This window comes from Ammospiza nelsoni, chromosome 8 (assembly GCF_027579445.1).
Source record: "Ammospiza nelsoni isolate bAmmNel1 chromosome 8, bAmmNel1.pri, whole genome shotgun sequence".
Taxonomy (NCBI): domain Eukaryota; kingdom Metazoa; phylum Chordata; class Aves; order Passeriformes; family Passerellidae; genus Ammospiza; species Ammospiza nelsoni.
The window spans coordinates 26,944,881-26,970,984 of NC_080640.1; the positions used below are offsets into that span (position 1 = coordinate 26,944,881).

At 38.8% G+C, this 26,104-nt stretch overlaps 1 protein-coding gene across 3 annotated transcripts in view; it reads left to right on the forward strand.

Moving 5' to 3' along the window:
* WAPL (WAPL cohesin release factor) overlaps window positions 1-26,104 on the forward strand; it is a 64,526-nt gene that overhangs the window by 25,040 nt on the left and 13,382 nt on the right. For 2 of the 3 annotated variants that reach the window (XM_059476564.1, XM_059476565.1), the window contains exons 5-9: window positions 12,603-12,698; window positions 15,781-15,933; window positions 16,170-16,306; window positions 18,251-18,362; window positions 23,308-23,535. In XM_059476564.1, the coding sequence (XP_059332547.1) occupies window positions 12,603-12,698; window positions 15,781-15,933; window positions 16,170-16,306; window positions 18,251-18,362; window positions 23,308-23,535 (726 nt within the window). The remainder of the gene's footprint in view (window positions 1-12,602; window positions 12,699-15,780; window positions 15,934-16,169; window positions 16,307-18,250; window positions 18,363-23,307; window positions 23,536-26,104) is intronic. The other variant, XM_059476567.1, reaches the window with a different exon arrangement.

The following is a 26,104-nucleotide window of genomic DNA, read 5'->3' on the forward strand; positions in this document are numbered from 1 at the left end:
CCAGAAGATTTATTATCTCCCCAGTTGTGTTGTTATATATCAATTTTTCATTTAAAAAAGGATTTGTTGGTGGAGAAAGGATGACAGATTTGGTTTAGCTCTCCAAACATGCCAGGGAATATTTTCATGTGGGAGGATACGTGACCAGTAGGTGCTGTCAGTTTGATGCCCTTTGAAGAGCAGAGTCACTTGTTGCTTTGACTTTGGACAGAATGAGAAGCTCCTCCCTCCACAGTCTGAAGTCAGATAAGTGAGGAGGGTGTTTCCACAACTGAAATAGTATTTCTTGGAGATGGACGTTCCTCAGCTTCTGCTGATTAAATAATCATTTTTTAAAATTCAGCTTTTTATCAGTGAACATGTTACAGTACACTGAGAAACAGAAGTACAGGAAGTGCAAATTTGACTGTAACTTTTTCAGTTATATATTTTAACAGCATAAAACAACTGTGGGCGTTCTGCTAATTACAGAAAGTTTTTAAAATTTAAATATTTAAATGCCACAAATATTATTCTGTAATTGCTTTTCATGTGTTTCTTGTTTAATTTTTATTCTTTAAATCCCTGAGATTTTATGTGAAAATGGTTCTAATTAATTTTTAATGTATATGTCATGAAATTATGGGGTAAGGAATAAGCCTTACAGCAATATCATACTGTAAGAGAGAATGGTTTCAACTCTAGAAAACTCTTAGTTGGGGATACACTTTATTCAAGTGGGAAAGTTGAGAATGAAACAGCTCTTTTCACCCTGTAGTGATATAATGGACTTAGAAGTAGATATTGTGTAATTGAGATTCAGATTTTAAACTTCAGTGTTCTCTAATCATATGGCTGTTACATGGAGTTACTAAAAAAGCTTGTAAAGCTTGTTCTGATGGTAATTAGAGCTGCTATAATTATCTTCCTAAAATATAGATATAGACTCTTTATCTTAGTTGTATCTTAAGGGAATTCTCATTCTGGGAATGGAAAAAATAACTGAAAGTATTAACCTGATGATAGTAACTAATGATCTTTAAAAAAAAATCTCTGGAACTACTTCACTGTCTCAGCACCATTTACTTTTTCTTGTAAGACCCAGCAGGTAGAGTATGAAATATTTTCTGTTAGGTGGTTTTCAGAGCTGTGGCATCACACTGAGCTGCCAAGAAAAAAGCTCTGTTACTCAGGAAGCAGCAGGTTCTGTCATTAAATTTCAGCAGATCCAGAAAGCTCAAGTATTTTTTCCAGTCTTTATTCAGCAGATATGTCACCCATGGTTGTAGTTTTGAAAACTTGATCATTGTCTCCTAATGCTAAACCCCAGTTCTTGAAACTTTGATATAATAAAATATTACTGGCATCATTGACTTTGTGAATAACAGTGGTTCTAAGCACTGCTTTTACTGTAAGGACTGAAATCAGTGCCTGGTTGCAGTAGCCAAGGACATTGATAGGTGAGCAAAGTCTCAACCAAAGCCATGCTTTTAAGTGAATTAAACCTCTTTATCCTGAGCCTGAATTATAGGGGGAGTGTTACATTCCATAGCAACATAATTAAGTACTTACAGTACATAAATATTGGCATTGCTTGAGTTGCAAATTATGGGTGTGAAGCATACATGAGTAACATCTGCAGAAGTTTGTTTGCAACTGTTTACAATTTTAATTCAACTGGTTGGGTAACTCATGCTCTAGCATGTCAGTTTGGGAGCTCTGGATACACCCACCTGCTGCCCCTTTGAGCTTAGTTCCCTTCTACAGATGAAACTAATTCTCCATTAGCAGGCAAACCCAATAGAGGAGACAAGAAATTTTTTGTTGCTATGGTCCAAATCTACTGAGACTAAAGACTTGAAAATAGGCAGCATAAAAATTATTTCCTGACATTTCTTGCTCCTGCTGCTTTCACAACAGATTTTAGCTAGAGTCAGCAAATGAAGAGAAACAGTTTTTGTAGGAATACTCTGGAACAGTTTCCTGTGGTCTTATGCAAAATATCTGTCTCTAAATAAGAATCTGAAAAAAGCCAGCTTAAAAGTGTAAGATAAGGGCTAGTCTATCCCCAAATTTAACCTTTTGATCTATCAGCCTTAAAAATTAATGATTATACTTAGTGTTTTGTGTCAGTTCAGTGTTTGTGTTGTCCAGCATGTCACTAGAGACCACCAGGTCCTCTGAACAGCACATTTTCTGGGATGGCCCCTCTGCTCTTAAAATGTATAATGAGTGATCTGCAGCTCAGTGCTGATCCTAGCTCTGCCTGTGGCCATAGGAAGCCAACCTAGACATGGTGAATACTATTACCTTTGAATATTTCAAGGTAAGAATTTAGATAGGGTTGCAAATCATAGTTAGAAGGTATGGGAGCCTTTCAGCTTGAGGGGCCTGGGAGGGGGGCAGAAACTATAATCTCTGTTACTGCTCTTCAGGGCTGCCGAGGCATGTGGGAAGATTTAAGGAGCTGCATGAAGGAGACAGAGGGGGTATAACAGGAAAAAACCTCTGACTCTCAAATTGGCACAACTGGAAGCAGACTTAGTCTTATGTTTTCTCAAAGTAGCATGAAATTTCAATTAGATGAGTGCTTTATCAGGATTTTTTCCCTATGCCTTAGAGTAGGTCAATTTTAGAAACAAGTCCTTTGGAATTAGTTTCTTAGATGTTAATATCTTTTGCATTGGGTATATTTCATAAAGCTTCCGTGCTGCTATAGAATGCAATTTTAGCACCTATAAAATACTGACATTTTCTTGAGAGTTGGAAATGTGTTTTTTATGATTGGTAAGATGAGGAACAAAGTACTCAGTGCATGGTCAGTCTGCATTGGTGATTCATGGACTACTGATCAAGCTAAAAACTAACCTGAAGGCTAATTCATTGCTTAATGACTTGTGACTCCAGTTAAAATGGGCTTATTTCAATTAAATATTCACTTTTGCCATGAAAATTTATTGTTTTTTAAATTACTTAAAGCTAGCTTAATTTTTTTTTCTTATTCTCTTACATTGCTGTAGGAGAAATGTCTTTAAATTTCACTAAGTTGAAATCTTAGCCCTAGAAAACCTGCCTGGCTTGCAACTGTGTACACATTCCCACATGTACACAGTGAGTGGGGATGCATCAGTGGCTTTTTCTTTTCCTCTTGTTGTGCACACATTGACTCGTACAGGAAAAGGTGTGGAAAAACCTCTTTGCCACTAACTTGGTGTTTATGGTGTTTCCTTTGGCCCATTCCAATACTGGACCACAGAGTTTTCTGTTTGTGCTGGTTTTGGCTGGAATACAGTTAATTTTCTTCAAGGGAGCTCTTACAGGGCTGTTTTGGGTTTGTGCTGAGAACACTATTGGTAGTGCTAGGATGATTTTGTTATTGCTGAGCAGCACTTGGAGCCAAGGCCTTTTCTGCTCCTCATCCCACCCTGCCAGCCAGGAGGCTGAGGTTGCACAAGGAGGTTTGGAGGGGACAGCTGGTCACAGTGACCTAAGGGATATTCCACACCATATGACAGTGTGCTCAGCAATATAAAAATCCGGAGGAGGAGGAAGGGGGGACACACCTTTGGAGTGATGGCCTTTGTCTTCCCAAGTAGCTGTGACACCAGATGGAGCCTTGCTTTCCTGGGAATGGCTGAAAAACTGCATGCCCACACGAAGTGGTGGATGAATTCCTTGTTCTGTTTTGCTTGCATTCATGGCTTTTGCTTTCTCTGTGTAACTGTCTTTATTTCTTTGAGTTTTCTCACTTCTACCCTTTGGATTCTCCCCCATCCCACTGGGGGTGAGTAAGCAAGGAGCTGGGTGGGGCTTAGTTGCCAGCTGGGATAAAATCACAGCAGTCCTTTTTGGCAGCTGACGTGAGGCTCAGTGGGTTTGAGATAGTGACAGATTTGATTGGGATGTGCTAGATCAAGCTGATAGCTGCTAGTGCATTTTAGCTGGTAATTGACAGGTGTCTGCCTGCCATGGGGCCCCTTGCCCTTCTGTGTGGCATGGCATTTGGCTTTCACTGCTTGCTGTGCCTGGGAACATTTTGGTAACAGCACTTTTTTGAAGTAATGTAAAAGTTTAGTACACTAAAGTAGCATTGCTTGAAAGTTCCTCCACTAGTGTGGTCTGCATTTGCCAGGAAAAGCCGAGATCTTCTTGGATTAACCAGAAAAAACCCAGTCCCAAGCCCAACAAAGCCCCATCTACTGTAAGGACTGAAAGAGGCAAAAAATACTTACAGAAGCACATGGTTATGCTGCTCTTTGCTTGAGCAGCTCCCTCCTGTTTCCCTGTGCCTTCGGTTTCCCAACATTGTGTATTACTATAAAAATAACTCACTAAAAAGGAAACTTTTAACATAAATCTTAGTCCATTTCACTGGGAAACTAAACTATTCTATCTACTCAGTTGAGGGACCCAAGAAGTGAGATGAAATCCTCTTAACCAGGTTAAGTCAACACTGCAGCTGAGAAATGCTCACTAAACACAGCAGCATTAGCAGGATTCTGTGCAGCACTTTGATCAAGTGATGTTGGTGGGGTTAGTCATGACAGAAGTGTTGAATATGTGAATGAAAGCATGGCTGAATTCAGACACGGCTTAGCCAACAGGCTGCTGCTGAACTTGGTATCCAAGAGAAAAACTTGAGGCAGCCATAACCCTGTAACTACTGCTTTTCACGTTTTAGTCAAGTTTTAGGAATAACTTCTGTACCCAACAAAGTACAGAAATGTGTGCAAGATTTCCAAGTGTGGTCTTTGGACAGGTAAGTTGGAAGGACATGTTAAATCAATACTGTGTAAAGAGCACTTATTTCCAGTTACCAAGTGCTGAACCAGGAAGAAATATTCTTTTTTTCTTCTGTGTGATTTCAGTCTGATTTGCAACTAGTCCTTAGTTCGTTATTGAAATGCATTTTTCTTATCCTACATGCAGGGTTTTTTTTTCCATGAGGAGGTCGATTTCATAATGGAAAATAAAATACTCCTGTTATAAGGTTAGGCACTGTCAGAAACTGTCAATACCTGAAAAAAAAACTTAGGTAGGAGCCTTTCTTTCTGCTAGCATTTGTTGTAATACATGTTTTAAGGGTATAAGAGATCTTTTGCAGTTTGATGGGAGCTTTCTCCACTGGTGTTTCATGCTGACTGGAAGGAGCTATAAATACCAGTTAGAAACAAAAGCTGGGTCTAAGTAAACTAGAAGTTCAAAATGAAAAGCTTATATCTCATCTTTGAAAGTATTTTGAAACTGGAGAAGTACGAAGCCGTGCCCGCTCTGGGCTGGCTGTGTAAGCTTAGGGCTAATGTGACAATGACGTGTGTGTGGGAGGGGACAGAAACTAGGCTGCACTGTGGTCTGTAGTTTTCCACTTAGCTTGTGTTGAACTGTGCAGCAGATGTTTATCAAAGGCATCCTGCGAGTAACGTTTCTTTTTGCTGGCCTGCAAACGAATCAGCATTTCCCCAAATCAGATTTTTAAAGATTTTTCTTTGTTCTTTCATTTTTAAGTTTTAGAGTATGCAAACATTAAGTGCATAAACCTATATGATTTTGCTTAATTACTTTTCCATAGCTTGTTTCAAATAAAAAGTTCTTAAAAGGCAGCAGAGGAATCATAATTCAAAAGTTTTGCTATCAGTCATAGCCTTTGCTGCACATATAATGGTAGGGTCAGAGTAAACTGGCCAGGGCTCATTTTAAAAAGAACTGTTTGTCTTCATCTTGCATAACTTGTAGTTAAAGTGTGTCCTGCCCTAGGCATGAACACTTGTAATAAAGCTGTTTTTTAAGTGATAATAAACTGCTGGTAACTATGCACATTGAGCTGTTCTTTGCATCCTAATTTAGAAAGTCGAAATTGCTTGTATTTAAAAGGAAATATTATTACTTGGCATAAGCTGTTTTGACTCCATTGAGGAGTCAAGCTGATTTTGGGCAGTTTAAATATTCTGTGACCTCTCAGTTCAGTGCTAGGCCCAGTCTGACAAACAGTGCTGGGCAGAGCTGACAACCTGTGACTGCCTCTTGCTGCTTCTGCAGTGCATTCCTTTCATTTGCTGGTTGGTGCTTCTGGCAGATTGGCTCCCCAGTCCTGAACTAAAGTGGTTTTTGTGGGGATTTTTTTGTCCAAATATGTTTTGTTGGAATGATAAACAAGAGATGAGCTGTTGTAAGTGCCAGCCAGTTATAATCAGCTTGTCTATTGTAAGGAATTTTGATATATTGCTGGAATAAAAATAAATTTTTAAAATATTACAGAAGGTGAGAATAAAGCTGATTTGTTAGAAACCTCATATTGGCACTATTATTTCACCTAACATTTGCAGAACCAAATTCTTCTGTAAACATCTTTATTTAATACTGGCTTCCAAGTGCTTACCACTTAGGGACTTTTAAAATTATTATTCATGTAAATAGACCAAAACCAATTCTTAAAGTGTAAGCTAGTAAGCAGGATACTAGTCAGGACTGGCAGGTTTTTAGATTAGTCACCTAAATTGAAGAGTGAGGTAGCTGCTGTAATTTTACTGAATTGAGTTGGGATGTAGCACCTCAAAGCCATTCTGGACTTAAAGCAAATGTCAGGATTTGGTCTTCTCACTTAAAGATAATCATTTGATGCTGCTAAAAATTATTTTCTTCTTTCTTACTTACTTTCACCTGGTAAAAGTGCTTCCTCAAGTGTCCTCCATATGCAGCTGCTGGGTAGAACTGGGGAGCAGCATTCTTGGAAATGCCTCTTTTCTAGCTGGTGTCAACAGAAATATTAGCTGCTTTGTCTGGGGAGGGTAGGGATGCGAAGTGAACCTAACATGTTAAGTCCTCATAGAGGCAAGAGGAACAAATGAAAAATGAGCATGGAAATCCTTCTCCCCCTGTGCATACTTAGGCTTTTTGGGAAGTAGAAAAATCAAGTTGAATGGAAAATGTTTAATGTCACGGTGGAAATGTGGCATTTTATACTTCCAGTTCCTACTGGTATTAGCTCTAAGGCTAGAAGCAAGTATTGATTAAAGTATTTTTCAAACTAGATTCTCTCTTGCATTCTCATATTCCCTGCAAAAAACCACACCCACATCAGTTTTGTAGTTCCAGTAATTAAGTTAATGTTTGAGTAAATTGGCAATGCAGGATAGCTGTGTAGGATAAATGTTACATTGCACAAGGTCTCCTGTAGGAAGTTCTAAAATGGGAAAAGTTCTCATAGGAATTAAAATACGCCAGTTTCATTTGCTAGTGGGAGCTTGATTTATATGCAGATGAATATGCAAAATTGTCTTCACAGCTCCTGTGAACTGTGTGAGCATGGCTGGTTCACTCAGCTCTGTCTGAGACTTGATGTGCATTCCATAATTGCACCATGAGATGCAAGCATGTCCTGCTGGGAAAATCTGTGGTGTTGAGGGCCCAGTGTCCTTGTTAGACCCATTGCAAAGCTTTTATTTGAATTGGCTTTGTTTAGAGCTGATGTAGGCAGTGCCTGGGAACAGGTGGCATGAGGTAGGTGCTCTCTGGAGGTGCAGCTGAAGTCTGATGGCACTGGGAAGTGGTCAGGTCAGCATCCTCAAACTCAGTGATGCAAACCCCAGAGCTGGAACTGAGCACATCTGGGACATTTACTTGAACAGTGTTTTTTACTGATCCAAATGGAAACGTTTTTGGAGGTGTATGCACACCTCAGCTGTATCACCTCTGGAACTTCATTGCAGTCACTATTTTGTAAGGTTTTCCTCTTGGTAGATTGATACACTTTGGGTAGATTAGGATTAACAGGAGGAGGGGAAGGGGGATGTGTGTCTGTGTTGGCCTGCTTCTCTCTGCCTTTCACAACCAAGAGAGCAGGAAATTTTTGTGAGCAGTTTGTGCTGGGAAGTGCTTGTGCCAGGCTGTTCCTTGAACTGCAGGTTTTTCTTTTCTCTTGAGCAAAGCATTTTGTTTCCAGTATTGTGGTGATAAGTCTAAACTATTGTATCCTGTCCCTTTTAATTAGACTTATTAAAGGTTTCAGGGCAAAATAGTGACCAAAACCCTATGGCTTCTGTTTATGAGCTCACCTTTGAATACACTCAGCATAAGCAGCATACAGAACATCATTGGCTATTTCTGTTAATGAATCTCATTTGTTAGGTTGTCCTGTTTCTTAGGTTCTGTTTTCATACTTCACTTGGGTGTTGGACCCATCATCTTGCTGTGCCCTGTGGGCCTCCTCCTTAGCTTTAAGGAAGAAAAAGCATTTTGCAGATCTTCAGAAGTTTGATGCAAAAAAAGCTTCAGTGACATTTTTCCCTTGCTCCTTGTGTTGTCTAATACTCTTAAACTTTGCCTAACAGCTTGTAATTGTCTGGCTGCATGTGTGCATAATGTGTTTTGTGTTTAAATGGAATAACACCTCACAATTAAGTGATCCATGGCAGTGGTTTATTGGCACTAATCTGCTACTTTGATCCAAGTAATGGAGATGCAGTTCAGATTTTGAACACTGCAAAACCAGCTTGGTTCTGGTTTTATACTGCTCTTCTCTGAAGTCCAATTTCCTGTTCTCTATCATGGCTCAGGTTGTGCTGAATTGATACTCCATTTTCCTGTTTTGAGGTGTGATTTCTTTTTCATTGCTCTGAGTGATGTTCATTCCTTTCCCTTTTCAAAAGATACAGTCCATTATGAATATTTCTGTGCTTCATAACATGCTTGTTACCTTTTTCCTGTTCAAAGTGAGACATGCAGGATAGGATAGTATTCTTAATGATGATGAATACTGAGTGGTAACTCATATTTTGCTTATTGGGGTTGTTTTTGGAACTTCTAGTTTTGACAAGCATCTGGCATACAGTGTTACTGAATGCATTTCGGATATAAATAATTCATTTGTCAGGATATCTGCTGAAAATGTTCTTGAGTTTTCTTTTGCCATTGTCTTCTACCTTGGAAAGCATTCTTGCCTGCAAATAGATGCTCTTCCTTGTTTTGCTAGTATTTTCTGTGTGACTCATGTCCCTGGCTCTTATTTTCTGCAATTCTGACACCTGTGAATGGCAGGCAGTGCTGCATCAGTATGTGCATAGTGCCAGCTCTTGAAAATTTCAGCTTTGAGGCTTTCAGGAATGGGAGGTTAAGCATGACCCATAGATAATGCCATTTGGAGATGATCTTATAGAGGAGACAGCTCTGTGCATTTTGTAAAATCTCTGGCATTAGTCCTGGTTTTGTATCTGCACTCAGCCCCCCAGAACCACATGCAGAGTCCCACAGTACCATATGCCTTATGCCCACCCTGGAATATTTGCAGTCTTTCAGACATGTGTCTCTGTGAGCAGCTGTCAGTTCTAGATGTACGGAAAAAGGAAATTCCTCTGCTATTCAGCAGAAGCTCTTACTGCTGATTAATACTGCAGAACTTATTTGCCTTAAGAACACAGAAGTCACAGGAATGATGTACTTCCACTTGCATCTATTCCAGGTTAGTTTTGAGAGAAGGAATTATTTTTAAAAAGTCTGTGTTATTTGAATAATTGCAAGGTTTTCTTGTCTTTAAGGGAAAGTTTCTTAAATTTTTGCTCCTTAAATGTCAGTGTTGCTTGTTCAGGGAAGCTTGTTATCACAAGCATTTGAGTTACCTTTTAAAAAAACACCCCAAAACCAAACAAACCAACCTCTTTGCTTTTGTGATCAAGCCCTTCTGAAAAGTCTTTCTTCACTATCATTCATTTGATCTTGGATACTTTTCCTGGCTTCAGTTCTGTCACACAGCAATGCAGAACAAGTCCACGCAGTGCTCACTGCTTGATTGGTATTGGTGCAGTTTCTTTGCACTTGATCTGGAAATTCATCCCAACTCTGTGCTGCAAGGGAAAATGGGAAGGTTGCTTTAAGAGGTTTAGTTGGAAAGGAAGGATGTGTTTGCTGTGTTGAAGTCCATCTGAGTTGTAAGAGAGGCTCCAAAGTCTCTGCCTAGTGTGTTACAGCTGATTAGAACGTATTTCTTTGGAAAGTGGTGTTGGATATTTGCAGGTGTGTTGTGGTGTACCAGCTCTCTGCAGGCAGCGTGAGAGTGACCAGATAGCAAGTGGCAGGGTGTCTAAGGAAATACTGCTGGGAAGGTGTGGAATCACAGGCCAATCACTTGTTTAGATCTTTTCTGATTTGAAGTGGAAGATCCTACAAGGAATGGTCACTAAAAGGAAAGCTAACCTTCCAGAGGTATTTGAGATTTTAAGGATTACTATTTCCAGCTGCACTTCAGACATTGTTACAAGAGACCTATTAAATGCAGATGTCCTCGTTTCTTAGAAGAGGCATTTATTGGTGGCATTGCTTGTTTTCTTATGTAAAATGTAGCTTTTTCCTCTACTGCACTAGTAATGGTTAAGTTGTAAACTGCCATGTCACAAAACACTTTGGGATGCCCTAGCTTTTGATTTAGTACGGAATTAAAGGAGATGGGAGAAGAAAAGCCCCTTTTTGACTGTTAAACAAAAAGCATACCATCTTTGGAAGCCTGTGAGCCCTGGGTATTTAGAAGGAATTTGCTTTTATCTGTTTGCCCTGCTGAACCCTTTCCTACGCATCAGCTGTTGCTCTCTGCTGAGGAGCACACACTGATGCTGTGTGGCCCTTCTGCTTGCACTGCCACAGCTGCCTGTGTACTTTGTTTGACTCCCTCCCAAGCACTGAATGTGCTTCCTGTGGGCTGGGCCTCCCTGCCCTGCGTGTGTGCCCAGCAGAGGTGCTGGGTTTGGAAAAGCCAAGGAGCTGTGGGTGCTTCTGTGGTGTGGTCAGCAAGGGACCGGCCCAGCCGCTGCCTTGCCAGGACAGGCTCAAACCCAGCCTGGCTCTGCTCCCCCTGTGCCTGCCAGGGCTGTGTTTGGCTCCTGCTGGAGCACAAGGCCTGAAGGAAAAGGAGCACACAGGTGGGGCACAGGCAGGGAATTTCACCCCAAACCAGGCTGATTCTGTAAAGTGCTGTACCATGTGTGTTGCTTGGCAGAGTTTGTTACTTCCTTGAATTACCCTGTCTACCACGATAGGGCACTCTCTCTTGCCAGTCTTAAATATGCTCTGAAATAAGTGTGGAGTAATTGTCAGCAATTCAAGAAACAAAAACACTCAGTGGTTCTTTTCCATTGCAGACAACTGTGAAACTTGCCTCTTCCTTAATTTGAAAAAAAACTTTGTAAATTATTTGCTGCTCAGAAAGATACAGGACAAAAGAGAGTTAACATCTGAACCATCTTCTAACCTTTTTTCAAATGGTGATCCATATGACACTTTGTTCCTGTTTGTGGGCCCAGATGATCTCTTGTAACTCAAGTATCTTGAACATGAAACTGGTTTCTCAGTTAAACTTTTTGAGCTGAACCAGATACTGTCTAAAAAAGCTTCCTTGCAAAACTGATGAAACTTAAGATAATAACCAATGTATACATGTTGATGAATGGTACATGAGCACTGCTTTAGGAACATCATTTAACAATCCAAATTTCTCATGACCACACAAAAGCACACTCAAGGGGGGAAAGAGGCTTTTCTCTTGTCTGGAGACTGGAATGGTTTAGTGCTTTGGGGCTCTGAAAACCCTTAACTGAGGCTTTAATCCTGCTAATAATCCTTGAAATTTTGTTCAGTAGGGCTTTGTCTTGTGAAGAACAGAAGGATGCAACACAGTAGGGTTTTACTCTGCAATAGTACAGAAACCCTTGACTTAGAGAATTGCCTGTCTAGCTTGTGGCATGCTAGAGCCTTGTTGCACTGTGTGGAGTGGTGCTCAGTCCCTGGCTGGTCCTAAGGCTTGCCACATGTTGCCCCTCTGCGCTTGAACTGTATTTTGGCTAAATAGTTACTACATCATATTTTGACAGAAAATGTTTATTTGAAATTCTTTTTTCACATTCAAAATACTGTGTAACTGCATTTGTGAGGAAGCAGGTACTTACTCAGTTGATGCGTGACATGGTGGGAAATGGTGAAAATCGTAATGCTGTATTAGTCTAGAACAATATTGTGCAAGTAGGTTGGTAAATGTGAATGCTAGAAATAGAATTCTGTCTTTGCTTCCTCCAGAGAGTATGTTATGTTTCCCAAAAATTCAAGGACAGTAAATTTTGATGCATTTTGATTTGCCTTGACACATTTTTGAGCAAGACTAAAAAAAGACTTCTTAATTTATTAATATAGATTAAGGCATTTCGTTTGAGTGTTTTTCTTCCTCCAGCATGAAAGTCTGTATGAGTTCTGCATTTTTGTTTCTAAACCAGTCGTATTTCTACTGACATGTTGTTTGCTAACACGTTTTTTTCCCTGAGCTGTCAGTTTTTGTCTATAGGAAGGTTGCAGACCTTTTGCTTTTGAATAAGTTTAAGAGATGAGACAACTGAAAAAATTGTTTAAATAGGTACATATCATGTCTTGTGCCATTTGAGTGGGTCCATATGTCTTTAAAACCATCAGAGGCTTCAAAGTCCCTCTGGTTTTCCAGTACATGTGATATTGAGAACTCGTGCTGCTGGGAATTCAGCAGGGAAAATGAGGCTTGTTTTCCTTGGTTGTCTACAGTATTGCTACAGTAATTTTGAAGTGTATAGTGGCTACTGGTAATTTACTTAAAAATAACTTTTATTTTTATCTTTTAGTCTCCCACAAAGGCAGTGTATAATGCTAGACACTGGAACCAGCCAGAATCAGAGGCTCTGCCAGCACCACCAGCTTTGAAAACTCCCAGTGTCCCAGTAAGTAGACTGTTGGTTTTTTCTCAAGTTTACTAAATCTCCTCTCCAGATTCACTGATTTTTAATTCTTTTTATTTTTTTAAACCCAAGTTCTTGCTATCTGGTAATGTCACAGTAATTCAGAAGGAGATCCACTTTGTGATGTGAGCCACTGGAATTTGATAGAAAGGAAATTGTTGGTGGAAGTTCTGTAGAATAGGATCTTTCATATAGCTTCAGTATAGTTACAAAAAAATACTTCAAGTTATGTTCTTCAGTGCTGAAGTTAAGCTTTCTGATAATGGACTCCATTCCATTTTCTGAGAGAACTCCCAGGATTAATTTACTAATGAACACAGAAGTCAGCAAATTGCTGATGAAAAAGAAAAAACTTAAAAGAGCCTTATCATTTATCTTTCCTTTCTAATGGAGTAGTGCTGATGGCTGACTTGAGTCTTTAGAAACTATGAAAGAAACACCATTTTCTGTGTACAGTCAGAAATGCTAATACCAACATTTTGGATATCAAAAATACACCAGGGGTGAAAACAGCTCTTGAAGTTGTTTGTCCAAAAGTAAGTGGTTGTTTTGAGACTCAAAGTAATTGTTTTTTAACTCTTTAGAGACTCTGGGAATCCAGGGTCTTCAGCTTATATTGCAGAAATTGTTACTGATTATTCTAAGAGAACACTGTACATTGTTAATAAATGTAATTTCATTTGGTGTCTTGCTGATAGTACTGGTCTGAGAACAGAAAATAAGAAAGTAGATATTTTTGCAGTAATAGGTCTTCAGCTTTTGTTGTTGTCACCAGTTTGTAGTTGTTTATTTTTGTTTCTTTCTTTTGATTTTGTTTGTTGTTTTGTTTTGGGGTTTTTTTGTTTGTTTTTTGTTGTTGTTGTTGCTTTTTCCTTCCTTTTTTTTTTAATTCTACCCCTGTTTGTGGTGTTCTGGTACTTCTTCCTCTTTGATTTGTGCTTATTTCTGGTTGCCTCCTCACAGTATTCTGAACAGCCTTCTTTGGATATTAACTGAACTGCCTGGAAAATGCAGATAACTGAGTTGAAAACAGCCATTTCCACTAGAGTCTGAGGAGAGAGCAGAAATTTCAGCCCTGGGTTTTTACTAAACCCCTTTCTCAATTTAAATTATGCACCTTTGAAGTGAAGGTTTTGTTGCTTGCTGAATCTCTTGGTGCTGTTTTTTGTGAAGTACTCTGCTAGCTGACTTAAGGGCAGATTTTGTGTGAGTCTTGTCAGACAGACTTTGAATATGGCTTTTTCAAGCTAAGGAAATGTCTGTTTCATTCATTCAGTCACTTTGTATTCTGTCAGACTTCCACTTTGTCTCTGGAACCATCAGAATATTAATTCAGGAATGTGGTAGAGGTTTGGCTGAGCAAACCACTGAGGGGGATTTGTATGTGCTGCTCATGTTATGGTGTACATCTGAAGTTGCTTCAGACATGGTTTTTAACCATGATTTACATGTGTGTAATACTTCAAAGTGACAAGGTAAATGAGCCTTGAGCCAAATGTTCAGTGATAGTTCCTGAGCATATATCCTGCCTCTTTAATTTCTGTAGAAATTTCTCACCTGAAGGCTGGGAGAAGTCTGTCTCAGGTTTATGGTGAGAAACTCCCAGCATGCAAACTGCTTGTGCCAAGTACTCTCTTAGGGCCTCTCCAAGTGCCCTTGGAGTTTGCTTTGAAGGGGCAGCCATTAACCAAGACTTGGATGAGATCCTTCAGTGGCTCTCCTGTGTTCACAGACTGATAAGATCAGTGTTGCAGTATGTGCTCTAAACCGGTTTTTCAGGGTGGTTTATTTACCATTTCACCACTGGTGATTGAGTGAACACTGAAATGCCACCCTGATAGAGGCAGAATGTAAAGAATACTTCAGTAATATAGCAGCTTCTTCTGGCTTTTATTTTAATTTTGTCTCTCAATGTACAGTGCACAAGAAGGCTTTCTCTCCAGCTCTTCCCTGGAGTAACAGGTCATGCATCTTCTATGCCTGCATGTTAATTTTATTTTTTCAGCCACACTTCTAAAATATTCTCATTTTTCTGTGTAAGGAAGCTAAGTACATGATGTTACTGAGAGATTGAGGGTGAGTAAATGGCCATTGGAACTGGCACTTGTACATTTAGAATTTGGCACTTGGAGGTCTTTTTCCATACAGCCTTGTTTGCTGTAGTTTGTGTTCATAATAGATTTTGTGCCTGAGAAGTAAATCTGAAGATAAGCTGCACTTCAGCTTGTAGTAGCCTCAAACTAATACAGCAAAGTTGAGGAGAAACCTGTAATACTTGCTGGAGTTGTCTGGAAACCTGTCAGTAGTTATTCCAGACCTAACATCAAGTTCTCCCTGTGGAACAGGTTCTGCTGTATTTTATGCCATGATATGCTCCTAAAATATTTAACAGCACAAATAAGAGAATACTAAGAGTGTGCTCTACCTGGTTTGAGGCCTCTCAAGACACTGTGTGGCTTTGGTTGTGCTGCTACACAATGGGTACTGGTATTCTCCTGCTCCAGGCCAGGTGGAGTTTGCAGTGTGAGGCTGGAGGGTTGGACAGCAGTGCAGTGTCCTGGGGCAGGCGGGGCCAGAGCAGCTGGCACAGAGCTCTGCAGGCCAGGCTGGGCTCAGGCAGGGCTGGCTCAGGGCTCTGCTCCCATCCAGAGCCAGCTGCTTCCTCAGGGCTTCATAGTGCAACCAGCCTGGGCATTCTGGGAGTGCACAGGGGTAAGAGACTTGAAGGAGTAACAAATAAACACTGAATTTGGTTGGTTTTCTTACCCTGAAGCTTAAGGAATCAATATAAAGGACATTTTATTCTTCCACTGGTTTTAGTTTCAGAAATCAACTGGAGCTTTCCTGATACTTGGAATGTTTTTGATTTTTTTTTTTTTTTGCATTTAAGAGTAGACACATTGTCACACAGCTTAAGTACGTACATCTTGGTAGTGCAAGGCAAGGACTAAATGGTCCCAAAATGTGAATTTGACAATTGCACACCTGTACTGTTTCCTGATGTATTTAGTGTATGTTTTCATGCTCAAAACATCTGCCCATTTTAGCACTTTCTTATTAATAGGTAAGGCTATCTTCAAAGGAGGCAATTCATAAAGATGATGGAGTTTTTAAGGCTCCTGCACCACCTCCCAAAGTGATAAAAACTGTGACAATACCTACTCAGCCCTATCAAGAGATAGTAACTGCATTGAAATGTAGGAAAGAAGACAAAGAAGTAAGTATTCTTAACAAATTTTTAAGATAAAGAATTACTAGTAATTCTAACTACTGAAGGAACAGTGTCAAAACACAATTTGGCTTTTCTATTAAAAATAATATTTTGAATGGCCTTTATTAACATCTTAATGTTTCCTTGCACTTAAAACTGAATAGATTTTTAAACTGTACTTGTCAAGATTATTATCAATCCCAAGAGCAATTTACTTAGGTCAAAATATTTGTCTTTTTCAGTTATACACTGTTGTTCAGCATGTAAAGCACTTCAATGATGTAGTGGAATTTGGTGAAAATCAAGAGTTCACAGATGATATTGAGTACTTGCTAAGTGGATTGAAGAGCAATCAGCCCCTAAACACACGTTGCCTTAGGTAAGACATCTAATACAAAACATGGAACCTGTGTTTGAAGGAGATACTGAATTAAATATGCATCGGAGAAGTGTCCATGCTTTAAAATTTCATGGACATTTACCTGGCACTTCTGCCATGAAGAGTAAAATTTGAAAATAATAATTAAAACTGTATATTTTGAATAATCATAAACAGTATGGCTATGAAGATGAAATGGTAAATTGTGCAGTAAGAGACATCTTTGACACACTTGTTGTCCTTGCTGTAAATCAAAACAATACTTTCTAATAACTTGCTCATGTAGTACATCTTATGTGTGAAATCTGTTCTGTTTTCAATGCAAATTCAATTCTAAAATAAAATCCCTAAGACTGTAGAGTTTGATGAAAATCTAGAGCAGAGGTAATAGTGAGATGTTGTTTACCTTCAGCTGCCTCTTCTTTATCTTCTGTTGAGAAATAACATAACTGGCAGCCACTAAAAAGACTGAAGCCTCAATATTAATTGGGAGGTTCCTTAACTGGTCTTGGACTACTTTCCATATTCAAGTTACACATTATTGTGAAGTTGGCATCAAAAATGTTAACCTTACTTTGAAGAAGTTTGTGACTTGATACCGGTGTCAATTGCTTGGACATGAAAGTAATTGTAATAATGTTAAATAGAATAACCATGTAATAATATTTTTATATACCTAAATTTTCCTTTCCTTTCAGTTAAACTAAAATAGTAGAGAAAGAGAGGTGATGGCAGTGCTTTGTGATTTGACTGTGGCTGAGAAGAAGCTTTCTATGCCTCTAAGAGAGCTACTTTAAAATTTATTTGTTCCTCAGAAATTAGCAATTAATATTGTTGCTGGAATATAAGAATGAGAACTCTATCACCAGTTTGTTTATACACTGTAATAAGAATAAATTAATATAATGACAGTTTAGGAATAATTTTCATGCGAGCGCTCCTTATTTGCTCATGTGGCAAAATTAATCAGATTTTTAACTAATTCTTCACAAATGTATATAATGGAATGTAACTTACATAAGCACAACAAAAAAATCTTTTTTTTTTTCAGTTAACACATTAAAAGAAAAGTGTTTTTGCAAAGGAAATCAATGTGTAAGGATAGGAGTAGACGTAAGAGACTCTAGCAGGTCGCTAAGCTCTAACTGGTGCTGTTGTGGTTGGAGACAGAAAGCCCCCTTGTTCTTTTAAACACCTTACTGTGTGAATTTCTCAGAGGCAGGTTCCTCAGCAGTCATGGAAGACATGATTGCAGAATCACTCCCACATTAGTGCACATTTAAAAGCAATGTATTTTTAGCAGTTGTTATGTTGCACTGTGCTAGAAATGGCAGGCAGCTTACTGAGAAAGCTTGGGAAAAATGCCATTTTTAAAATAAACTGTTATACTGGTCAGTGATTACTGATACATTTGTCAGATCTTCTCTGAAATCTATAGTGTTTCCATCAATTATAAATGCAGCAATAAATATGAAAAGAAGTTTTATGGAGGCATAAGTGAAACTAGTCAGTTAATAAGATAAGCATTAGATAGCCATGGAAGCTCACATTTACAATTTCTCATAATGTCTTGGTCCATAAAGAGCTCTCCCATGTCTCTAAATCAGAGCTTCATGCTTAATCCATGGCATTTTACTTTCAATTTAACTATTGGAAATTTTCAGCTTTTTTTTTTTTAAGAAGCAAGTTAAGGCTGCCCTTTAAAATCCTGATGTTAGCCAAGCTGAAACTAAAGCAGACATAGTTTGGTGCTGATAAGCAACTTGAATAAAACACTGCTCACCACTCACTGTTCACCTACCTTAGACAAATTTTAGAAGAAACATTCCCACAGTTTACCAAGGTCTGAGGCACGTGGTCAGTCCTGTGTTGAAGACTTGTTTATCTGCTGTTCTTGTTGAGTGTGTTCATTTCAGTGGTTCTAACCCAGTTACTTCTCTCCAGTGTAATCAGCTTGGCGACCAAGTGTGCCATGCCCAGCTTCCGAATGCATCTGCGGGCACACGGGATGGTGGCCATGGTGTTCAAAACACTGGATGATTCCCAGCACCATCAGGTATGGATCCCCTGTGCATTTCATTGGAGTTTGGTGATACCTGTTCTGCTGGATGGGGATTTTGTTCAAGGTCAAGCATCCAGTGTACTGTGTATTGGTTTGTGTATGTATATATATTTATGGATATAGTATAGTCTATCTAATGGTGCCTCTGGGATCAGTGGCTCCATTTTAGGGAGTGCTCATTAGTGGCATAAAAAATTAGAGCACCTCTGTTCCACTGACAAATTCCTTATTCTACTGTTTATGTGCTTCTGTGTTTAAAAATTATTTTTTTTAAAAAAATAGGGATTTTGTAAAAATGGACTGTGCTTTGGATTGCTATTTTACTTATTCTCTTAAGCTTTTACAGAGTTTTACTGTTGTATTTTAAATTCTTTCAAATACATTTGAAAGGAATCCTTCCTCCTTATATTTAGAGGTGGCTCTCAGTGCTTATCTCCAGACTTGCTTGTATGGGAATTACCACCTCTTCTGTAGTTGTTATAGGGATTTTTTCATGTCTTGTGCTTGTCTCCTTGAGCACTGCTGTAATTGCAGTTTTAGGATTCCCTGAGCATATATAATGTTCTGTTGGATTCTAGGAAAGGTAAGTTTCATCTATTTATGGTAACATGACCTGAGAGTTAAACTGAAGCAGTTTGGTTTTCCTTCTTATCAATGTTACCTCTGTGGGGTATCCCTTGAGATATTTTTACAAAAGCTGGAAAGATGAGATTTTACTTGAAATGGGTAGTAGCTATGTATATCAGTCAGGTTTATAATTTTCTGTAATAGCTCTAAGAAGAATGGCATACAATGCAGAATGCAACTTTGCACCCTCAGAAATAGACATTTCAGAAATGGTATTTGACATCTTACCGTGGGTGGGGGGGAAAAAGCTGTAGTTTAAGTAACTGTTTTAGAATAATAGCTTATTTTCCATCTCCCTCAAAAATTAGCAATGGCTAATTGTAAAACACAGGCACCAGGTTCAATGAGTTCATTATTTTGTGAGCTGTCAAAATAGTGCCAAGTGATACTAGAAATAAATGAAGTACAGTCGCTCTATTTAGGACAGTTGCCACCACTGAGTTGCAGGAGATCAGCAGAGGACAGCTACAGTTCCCTGGAAAATGTACAAACTTGCTTGGCTGTATTTTTGGCTGTCTTTTAACAGTTACCATTATTCCTTCATTTTTAAAAGAACTAGCACATGCAGTTGAAAAGGAAATTGCATGCTATTATTAGTCTGCAGTAACAAAAAGCATTGATTATATTCACTATTTTCAGTATATTTGATGAAATGCTCCCTTTTGTCAAAGAAAAAAATTGATAGTTAATGTTTGAATATCGTTACAGTACATTCTTGGTACAGGTTTTACATTATTGTGAAATTACTGATTTTTCAAACTACTCTTGATAAATGGTAATGGGTATGCCCTGACTAGTGACAGTATGTACTTCAACACTAACATCTCTGGATAAGCTCACTGTCTATGCTACCCTTTCATTCACTAATTATTTCACTGATACTAAATTTTTTTCCAAATGAATAAAAATTTCTTCACTAAATCTCAGTTCAAAGTAACTGAAGAACAAAAAATCACACTCAGCTTTGCATGCATGGCTCAAATCCCTGTAAGATAAATAAGAACTGAGCTAAAAATGCACAGTTATTTGGTTAGTATTTTCTTAAAGTATTTTGAAGATGGGAAAACTGCCACAATGACACTGTTAATGGAAACAAATATGAACTTATACTGCATTCATTGTTCTAATGCAATAGAATAGACTGAGTGTACAGGGGGCTTTTAACATTTCCATAAGGAGTGTAAAGTAGCAGTTGCATACTGGCAGTTGGCATTTCTTGAACCAGCAGGGAAAACAAAATGCCATCTATCGTACAGAGCTTTGCCCAAAAATAACAACATGAAAATTACTCCTTCCACCAAATTTTTCTTGTAGACTTGTGTTTAAGTATAAGTTTTTAATTGGCTTTGTCTCTTCAGTAGTGCTCTGTAAAGATTTTGAAGCATTATTAATTTTTAAAATAAAAACTATATTTCCATTATACCTGTCAGTAATTAAGCACACAAATGTGATTTTATAATGTCTTCAGCATGAGAATAACTTAAAAAAAGATAAAAGTGCATTATATGTAGTGCTGAACCCTAGAAAATAACCATCTGTTCCCACAAGCTGGAGTATAAATAGAACAAGCAAGAGAAGACAAGGATGAGAGTGGGTGTAAGTGGTCTGCCATTTCTGGAGTGTATGTTCAAACTAGGATGTTTTCCTGAATTCTGAAGAGGTATGGAGTGCAAATCCATAGTTAGATACTCCATGAAATTTGTCTAGAGCAAATTGTATTTATTTTACTTTTTTTCTCTTCTCTGCATTTATTTGGAAGCAGAATGTGTTTTATGCATTTTGAGGAGTAGAGTGGGATGGAGGAAGCTCACCTGAAAAAAATCACTCTTCTGCTGCAGTCTAAGGGTGGCATTTGGAAGGATTGATTTGGTTCTTTGGTTGGGTTTTTTTTTGTTCTTTTAGAATACTGATCAAATATGGGTTGCAACAACAACCAATTTTCCCCTCATTCCAAACTCAGAATTGTGTCTATGGTAGGGCATGAGATACCTTTCAATCAGTGTGGTTAATTAAACACTTAAAGGTCAGAGCAAAATGTAGAATTGTTTTATTTGAGATGAAGACTATAGGGACTAGGAGAAACTAGCTTTCCAAAACCCTTATCACTGGTATGAAGCTAAAGCAGGTTTGTTCCATGCTGTAAGCACCATTCACATTTGAGATCCTTACTTTTATATCATCAGTATTTTCCTGCTGCACATCAGCATCTGGAGGCTTACTGGCCTGAATCTCTGCTGTGTATGTGCTGTTGCAGGAATGTGGCTCTTGTTTCACAGAGCCAGTCCAGCCTTTGTGCTTTCCCAGCAGCCTTAAACCTCCTGCATTGTGTCTTGGTGATCTGATCACATTAAGTGTCTTGAAACCTGGGTGGCCAGTCTGAAGGGAAATGTCGGCAGAGCTGGTGCAGAGGGAAAAAGAACCATTACTCCCTTCATAATGGAAGGCTGATGGGGTTGAAAAGGGAACCTGGAACAGGCAAGGGCTTGATACAGATGCTTAGAGTGAGTGTGATTGCCCTTACCAGACTTCAGAGTATCTGTAAAGCATTTCTGAGTAAGGATCTAAGAAAAGTCTCTGACTTCTTGAAATGCCCAAATACTGGCAGCCCAGATTATAAATCCAGCACTTTCCCTCTGTGAACTGCTGCATACTTTGCAGTTGATAGAAACTCTCTTGGGACTTTCAGCTTTTTTTTTTTAAACCAGGAAACTCACCTAGATAATGCTGGTCATCAAAATATAGTTCTTCATAGATGTTGAAGTCTGACATTGGCTGAACAATAATTAGTTAACCTTTGATTCCTCTGGGATGTGTGCGTTCCTGTGTCCTGTTTTACCATTGCCATTCTGGAAGAACCCAGTTCTTTAAGGAACCTGACATGTACAGTTTAAGCCAGCTGCAAGTAAATGAAGAGTAAACAAAAATGAAGGTAAACAATGTATACCTTCTGCAGACAGGTCACATAGATGCTTTCAGCCTTACATCTGGCAAGGCTGAAGTAGTGATAGAAGGCTGGGGGTAGCCTTTGGAAACCCTTGCTTCTTTCCTTCAGGAGTTCTGATGTGTCTTTGGTAGTTGGTCAGATTAAAGTCCTTATTCACCTGAGGATTTCCTAACTCAGACAGGAAGGAGTTTTGACATAGCTTTTGATAGATTGTCGGCTGCCTAATCCTGTCTTGGAAATGCTGATACTGCTTAGTATGACCAGGTATGATTATTACTTACTTCTAAAATAAACAGAGTAGATGGTGATTGCTTTAATGGTTGGCTGAACTCTAAACAAGATGTTAATCTGCTATGACACAGAGTTCTGCTCTTTCCTGTTGAGCTGTACAACATTTATACTCCAGAATTAGTTTGTTTCCGTGTTTAATTTATCTTATACAGAAACAATTGTTTCTATAACTCCTCGAGTTATTGACAGAGGTTTCTGACAGTTTTGTGCCCAGCACACCTCTGTTCCCAGTGAACATTTCTCCTCTTTCCTGTAACTTGGAGCTCAGTGCTCTCAGTCCAAGTGCAGTACTTAGACACCAGGGATGGATGGCTTTGATTCACTGCTGTCCGTCCCTTCCTGACAGTCATCTTCTGCTTTGGCTTTTTTGGAACCTCATGAAAGTAGAATTTAATTCTTTCTTCAAGAAGAATTAAGTATTCTTTAGCCAGTTAAATGTGCCTGTACACCAATTCTGTATAAGATATGGGTGGTCAAGTTAATAACATTTATGTGTTAAGGACTGATGGGGATGGACAGTGAAGCTGGTTTACACTCTGGCTGCATCTGAAAAGCAGAATTCCCCTGGAAAGAAAATGTGTTTATGCTGGAAAAGTTTGGATAAACTATTAAGTGACAGACCCATTTGGCAGAATCAGAATTTATGTCCCCAGGCACTCCCTCCCTGCAGACAGTGTCCCCATGATGTCTGGATTTTCTGGTGCTGTCACCAGTTCATCCCCTCAAACCAGAATGTTCACCTACCTTGCCATGTATCCTGAGCTGGAGTTACTGTTTCTTGCTTTGTCTGCAGCATTGAGTCTCTAAAAAGTAGAAATCCCTGCTTTTTTTCTAGGGCTTTGTAAATATATTGAGTGCTTTATGTCTCAGTTTTATTTGTCAAGAGAATGCATTAGTAACTTGCTAGAAGGAATCTCCATTCAACAGTGGATGCTCATGCAAGTGCTAAGACTGGGGCTCTGTCAGGCATTTTCTTTTATGAATCTTCAGCTTGTTTATTAAAAATAATGAAAGGCCTGCCTAAAATGTTAGTAAAAGCTAACTGGTTTTTTTTTTTTTTATTTCTCCCAACCCAAGAATTTGTCCCTTTGTACAGCAGCTCTAATGTACATCCTTAGTAGAGATCGCTTGAACATGGATTTGGACAGAGCTAGTCTAGACCTGATGATACGGCTTCTAGAATTGGAACAAGATGCTTCCTCTGCCAAGCTGCTGAATGAAAAGGACATGAATAAAATTAAGGAGAAAATTCGGAGACTGTGTGAGACTGTTCACAACAAACATCTTGATCTCGAAAACATCACGGTGGGTAACATGCTTTTATTGGAAAGCCTTCACAGTTGTGGAATGCTTAATAAAATGGAATTTGCAAGCATCATCCTTCATTTCACATCCCCAGCAAAGGATTCCTGCTGTTTCATCTGCCTTTTATGTATACCTGACTTCACTGCAAGTGTTCTCTTCAAATTTGAAATTTCCTTTTTCAGAAGTTATTAGTAGGATAAAGTTAGGATGTTCTTCGCCTGAGTTTCTGTTTGCCCCTGCTAAGGGTAGCTACAGGGAGCAGTTGTAAACAAGTAACAATAACTGTGTTTGAAGCCCACACTTAGATTGACTGCATTTCTTTGCCTAAGTTTTATAAGTACTTTGACAAATGGGGGTTTGTGCATGGGAGTAAGAGTATTGTGTACTAAATTAAAACTGTGGTGCAGGTTTTGACATTTAAAAAAAACCTATCCTGCACAAGCTGATTTTCCCCTACCCAAAGTGTGGCAGTTCTGTTACTTATCATGAATGTAGATGAATTTTTTCCTTCCTTTCTCAAACATACTTGTTCTTTATGAAAATACCTTAATCTGTAGCAGAATGAGCTGGCTCTGTTTAGGTTCTGTTTAAAAAGAAATTGGATGCTATCATCAAGCTAGCTTAGAAAATAAAAAGGCTAAGTTGCAAGGTTTTTTAGAAGAGTGTATTTTAAGAATTGATTGACAGATTGATTAGATGAGTGGCCATAAGTGACAAAAAACAATTAATGTGTCTTTGCCATATTCCAGTATAGTTGATGTTAGTATAATCTTAATTTTTTGACATCCTGTAATACATTCTTTTCAAGATTCTTATTAGGGTTTTTGCCATTTTTTCTGTAATGCTTGTACCCTTTTTTCTGTAACGCTTATACTCAACGGGAAAAGCTTCCGATTTATTGCTCATGAAGTGAGCTTTTCAGAGCTTTGTCTGTGCAAGTAATGTTCCTGCTCCTGGCAGTAATCTGCAGTCAGGGTTGTGTTCCATATTCAGTTGGACTAAAAGATGTGCCTTGTTGAGCTGGCACTTTGTTCTGTAGCTTTTGGGACTTTTGTGTCACTTTAGGAAGAGTTTCTTTGGGGTGTTTTCTCTCCAAATTCTGCCTATGGAACAGAGAGCTGAATTGATATGAAGAGCCACTGTTCTGTAGCTTTAGCAAGAGCTGAATTTTGGGTGAGGAAGACAATATCCATGACATCATTGTTAACTTTGGTAATCAGGTTGTGTGGTGACAATGGAATACAAATTGCAATTTTTAGTCTTTGGTTTCATACAAAGACATGAAAGGTGCTGGCAGGGAGCTTGAATTAACTTTCTGTCCTTGGAAATCTGCAGAGAAAGAAAGAAATGAGATTATATTCTGCACTTCAGTTTACAGTCTGAAAATACCACCACAGAAGGAAATCTGTTCTCTAGGTGGTGATTAGCTAGGATTTGGTATAATCAGAGTCTTCTTTCAGTGCTGTTTTGGCACTGAAGGCAGCTCACATAGCAGAGTTTATCAGTGCCGGGATATCTCTTGCACTATAAAATGTAAGACAGCTCCCTTTATTAAGCATGGAACAGCTGGTGCAGGTTCCTCATTGCTAAAGCATCCAGCCACAAAGACCACTGTCTCCTGCTTGAGCTTTTCTCATATTCATAATCTGATCTAGCCTGTTGCTTTTTTATGAACTGTAATTCTGTTCTTGTTTTTTCTTAGACATGGATTTTAAAAGGAGAGGATATATCAAAAGGGTCTCTGTCTTGTGAGGAAGTTGTTCATGAGTAAAGAGCATTAATATCCTTGGCCATCAGTTTCAGCTGCTGTATTTGAGGGTTTTTCCCTGAGGCAGCTCTATTTCTTAAATTTATTTCGAGCTGTTGCTGTAAATGCATTGAATATTGTAGTACCTCACAGATGGAAACTGGTTTCCTCCCAGCTGCACCATCTAGAAGCAGAGACTGTATAGTATTTAGAGAATATTTGCAAGCCAAATGAGATGATTAGGTTCTCTTCCAGTTTAAAATAGTAGCAATGGTAAGTTGAGACCATAATGAACTTCATGTGTTGAAGATCAAGCTGCTTTCATGTAGATCCCTGTCATAAGATACAATAAGTAATCTCTGTTTTGTACTAAATGACAGGCAGAAAATGTAAAAAAAAAATGCAAATCTTCTGGGGGTGAAGAAAAGCTCTGTGCTTTTTCAGACTCAGACATACCCAGTGAGAAACAAGAGGATTGCTGCAGATGTTTTTATACCTCCAGTTTGTGCCTAACTAGTCATACCTTGGCTTGTTTGAATCTTACACAGATCAGGAGAACGTGATCCATTTGCCTCCCTCTTTCCACAGATAACATTGTTTGTGTGTCTGTCTAGAAATGAGGCTGGACTAATTTTTAAATATTCAAAGGTTCTGGTTTTTTGATGGCTATTTATGTTAAAAACATTAGCCCAGAAACCAGGGAGGTGTGTGCAGGTTGAGTTTGTTCCAGGCTGGCTGTGCTGCATTAGAAGAAGATAAACCTGAAGAACCTGACCTTCACCTCAGCAGATGGCCCACACCTTCAGTGAGCACAGCCCTCTG